Source organism: Mandrillus leucophaeus, unplaced genomic scaffold (assembly GCF_000951045.1).
Source record: "Mandrillus leucophaeus isolate KB7577 unplaced genomic scaffold, Mleu.le_1.0 Scaffold159, whole genome shotgun sequence".
NCBI classification, from domain to species: Eukaryota; Metazoa; Chordata; class Mammalia; order Primates; family Cercopithecidae; genus Mandrillus; species Mandrillus leucophaeus.
In genome coordinates, this window is record NW_012101576.1 from 3,292,874 (window position 1) to 3,296,256 (window position 3,383).

Sequence of the window (3,383 nt, forward strand, 5' to 3'; positions counted from 1 at the left end):
GAAAAAAAAAAAAAAAAAAAAATCAGAGCACACAGTTTTACATGTAGTTTGACAATGGGCAAAACACCTGTATTTGAAATCATACCTCCCTTGGAGAATTTGAGGTATGTGGTTTCAGAAGATGTGGAGGTAGTGGGTGGGAGGACATTCAGGTTGGAAGAGTAAGGTAAACAAAGGTGCAGAAAACCAGAAGGGAACAGGAAGGGACTGGGGTTCATGCTAGGCAGCCTGACAAATCAGGCAAGAGGGCCGGCTGAGATGGAAGCATATCACAGAGGCACTGAAACCTGGCATAAGAGTTTTAGTCTCAGATGTTTTTGAGTTCAGGAGCAGCAGAATGAAAGATATTAAAGGAAGACAGTCTGACAACGGATAGTTTAGGGCGAAGGTGCTAGAGGGTGAGGAGGATGGTTTGAGCAGTTGAGAGCCAGACAAGGTGGTAGCTGAATGGACAAAGGAGTAATTAATAAAAGAGGCATTTTGGAAGACCAGCAGGAAGGATAAAATTGAGTCAGTTCCTAGGAAGTTTCTTGGACATTGAAAGTGAGGCTCTGCCTTGGTATAGGGCTGAGTTTCCCATTTTGGAAACTGGGTGAGCCATGGTGCCACCGACATTCTTCTTTTCTTTTAAAACTCCAAATACATTTCTTTTTCTTGATTAATCTTACCACATTCTGATTGCTTTTTTCCTTTGGGAGTGATAAGAATAGATTTCAGAGAGAGATGGCTTTTGATCAGGGCCAGGAACACTGGGTAGGAATTGAGTTGGCAGAAATGAAATGGAGATGTGTGTAGGGCACTGGATAAAGGAGAGAGTCTGAGCAGAGGCAATGATGTGAGCCAGTGATATGTTTGGCAAAAATGCATAGCTATTGATGAAAGGAGTAAAGTCCTGATTAGGACTGGTGACATGAAAAATATGAGGAGACTAGCATCAAGGCCATGCCTCGGACTCCTGGCTAACTCTTTAAAGTATAAAATTTCTTTTGCCGAGCCCTATAGAGTCACCAAATTGGCTATTACTACAGATGAAGCTCTACACTGGAGGAGGAGGACTCAGATCTGTAACAACCAGTTTTTTTTCCCTCTTTCTAGCCCAGAGTTTCTTACTATGATCTGGGTGCATGGGGAGGAAGGCTGGGTAGAGCTAGACTCATCATCTGCTTTGGTGTTCTTGGGAGCTTATCTCTTTTCCTGCCAGGTAGCTAGTTTTTCCTTTCTTTCCTGTCCTTCACCTCCAGATCTCCCTCCTTTCTTTTCTTCCCTTCTCTCTCTGTCTCGCTCTCTAAAATACAGTTGGGAAGAAAAAGTTATCAGCCATGGGAAGCTCTGGTGCACAGGTGTGAGGATCAAAGAGCTTTTCTGCCTTAGAATTAATCAGTTACCTCCCACTCACTCTAGCTTAGAAGTTGATCTACCTTCTCATCTTAAAATGCTAAATTTCATGGAAGTTATAAAAGTTTCTCTCTTCTCACCCCTAACAAGAAGGAAAAACGAGTCCTCAACAGACTTACCTGCATGTAGTAGCTTATTACACAGTTCCTGGGTGTGAAGCAAGTGCCTGACCTTCAGGAAGCTGCTCCCGCTGCAGTGCTCAGGTAAGACCCCATCACCGTCACACGCCTGCTAACCCTCCCTGCTGCCCACCCCAGGATACCACACCTCTCAGGAATTAGATGAGATATGGTATAAAAAGTTTTTTATTTCAAAATGCAAAATGGTGGTCATTGTAATAATTAATAATAATAATATAAAAAGCATTTATCCTTCCTCCCTAGTGCAAAATGGTAGACGTATTTAGATAATTGACACAGTAGTGGACGCGTCATGACAATGCAGTGCTGCACAGCAGCAAAACTCAATCCCAAACTCCTTTTGGTGGATGCTCGTGGTAGGTCAGTTCTAGATGTCAGTGGTTTCTCTGAAGTTAAGTCCAGATAAAAAACAGCACGTGCTCCTGCACTCTCCCAGCGGAGTCAGGCTCCTGTGCGCGCGACCCTTCTGTCTCTCCCTCTTTCAGTCTGTTTGTCTCTGTCTGCTGCCTCTCCCTCCCACTCCGCTGGTCTCCCACAGTTCCTACGAGGCGTGCGGCCGGTTGGAAAGGGCCCGGCCACCGAGGACGGTGTCCTGCTGCTTGCCTTTCTCCTGCAGGGCTTGCTTCTGGAGAGCCTGTCGCTCCAGGGTGGCCTGCAGCTCCGCCACGGCTGCCTCCTGGTCCCGCAGACGGCTGGCGGCCGTGAAGGGGCTGCACACAGTCTCCATCAGGCCGAGTACCACGCCGAAGAGGGCCAGCACGCTGCCCAGCACGTACAGCTTCACCATCTTCCCCTTGCGCTTCTGGGCCATCATCTCCTTGGCCAGGGGGATCAGCTCCTGGACCATTTCCATCTCGGCTCTAGGCTCTGGGAGGCGGGAGTGACCTGCAGGAGGAGCAGCAGCAGAGGGGACTTCAGCCACCGAAGAACGGCTGCAGCCTCCTGCCACCCCGCACCCACCTTATCTTAGGGAGGGCTCATAGAAAGGGGGACCACCTTAGTGGCAGGGCGCGAGCAGGAGGCAGCGCGAGCCGCAGTTGGCGGCGGTCAGCGTGTCCGTCGGTCCGACTGGCCTCGGCGTTCTCCTCCGCTCGGCAGCTGCAGCTCTTCCCGTTGGAGACTCCGCCGCTGGCACCGCTTTAGCGTCCGGAGGCCGCTTATATATTTTCTCCGAGACACGCCTCCTGGGCTCCCGGGCCCAGACTGGCTCGGCCAGAGCCCGGGGAACGCGGAGGGGGAGGAAGAAAAGGAGGGGGAAAGGAGGGGGTGGAACCCCGCTGGGACCTGGCAGGAGGTGGCCACGCGCTGCGCACGCTCCGACTGTGTGAGCTAGGGGACCCGGCACGCGCGCGGGGTCATCGGCAGCGGGGCACGCGGAAGGGCCAGTGTGCACGCGAAAGTCCCACTCTAGGCTAGCGCAGGGGAGGACCTGGAACCCAGGGAGGTGTCCGCGGACATTTCTGACATAACGGCACCTTCTTACTGGTGTCAGTGGGTACAAGCTTCCCTCGTCCAGGACAGCCTGACATTATAAATAATGAGGGAATCTGGGGGTTCCATCTAAAGAAAAAAAAGCTTTCCTTTTTCTTCCGAAGGGTTATCATCTTCCCACGTGTGTGGCAATTGCATCAGAGAGGAGAAGGCAAGGGGGAGGGATCTGGGTAACAGAATAGAGCAGGTCACGCTTGGATAAAGCAATATGTGCTAATATTGTTTCCTTCCTGCCTGGTTGGTTTTATTTAGAGGTGCATGCATGTATAGCTAGAGTCAGTTGACAGAAAACTATTCATTGATGGTGCTTTTATGCACAGAGGGGTGTGTGTGTGTGTGTGTGTGTGTGTGTGTGTG

At 50.5% G+C, this 3,383-nt stretch overlaps 1 protein-coding gene across 1 annotated transcript; it reads right to left on the reverse strand.

Annotated features, from left to right (window-relative positions):
* Positions 1-1,682: 1,682 nt before the first annotated feature.
* On the reverse strand, positions 1,683-2,842 carry G0S2 (G0/G1 switch 2). The gene is made up of 2 exons (XM_011975828.1): positions 2,532-2,842; positions 1,683-2,420 (listed from the first exon to the last, which is right to left on the reverse strand). The coding sequence occupies exon 2, from the start codon at positions 2,386-2,388 to the stop codon at positions 2,077-2,079; it is 312 nt and encodes a 103-aa protein (XP_011831218.1). The 5' UTR covers positions 2,389-2,420; positions 2,532-2,842; the 3' UTR covers positions 1,683-2,076.
* Between the last annotated feature and the right edge of the window lie 541 nt (positions 2,843-3,383).

Excerpts from the sequence above, each read along its gene's own strand:
- G0S2 (XM_011975828.1), bottom strand. The coding sequence starts at position 2,388 with ATGGAAATGGTCCAGGAGCTGATCCCCCTGGCCAAGGAGATGATGGCC.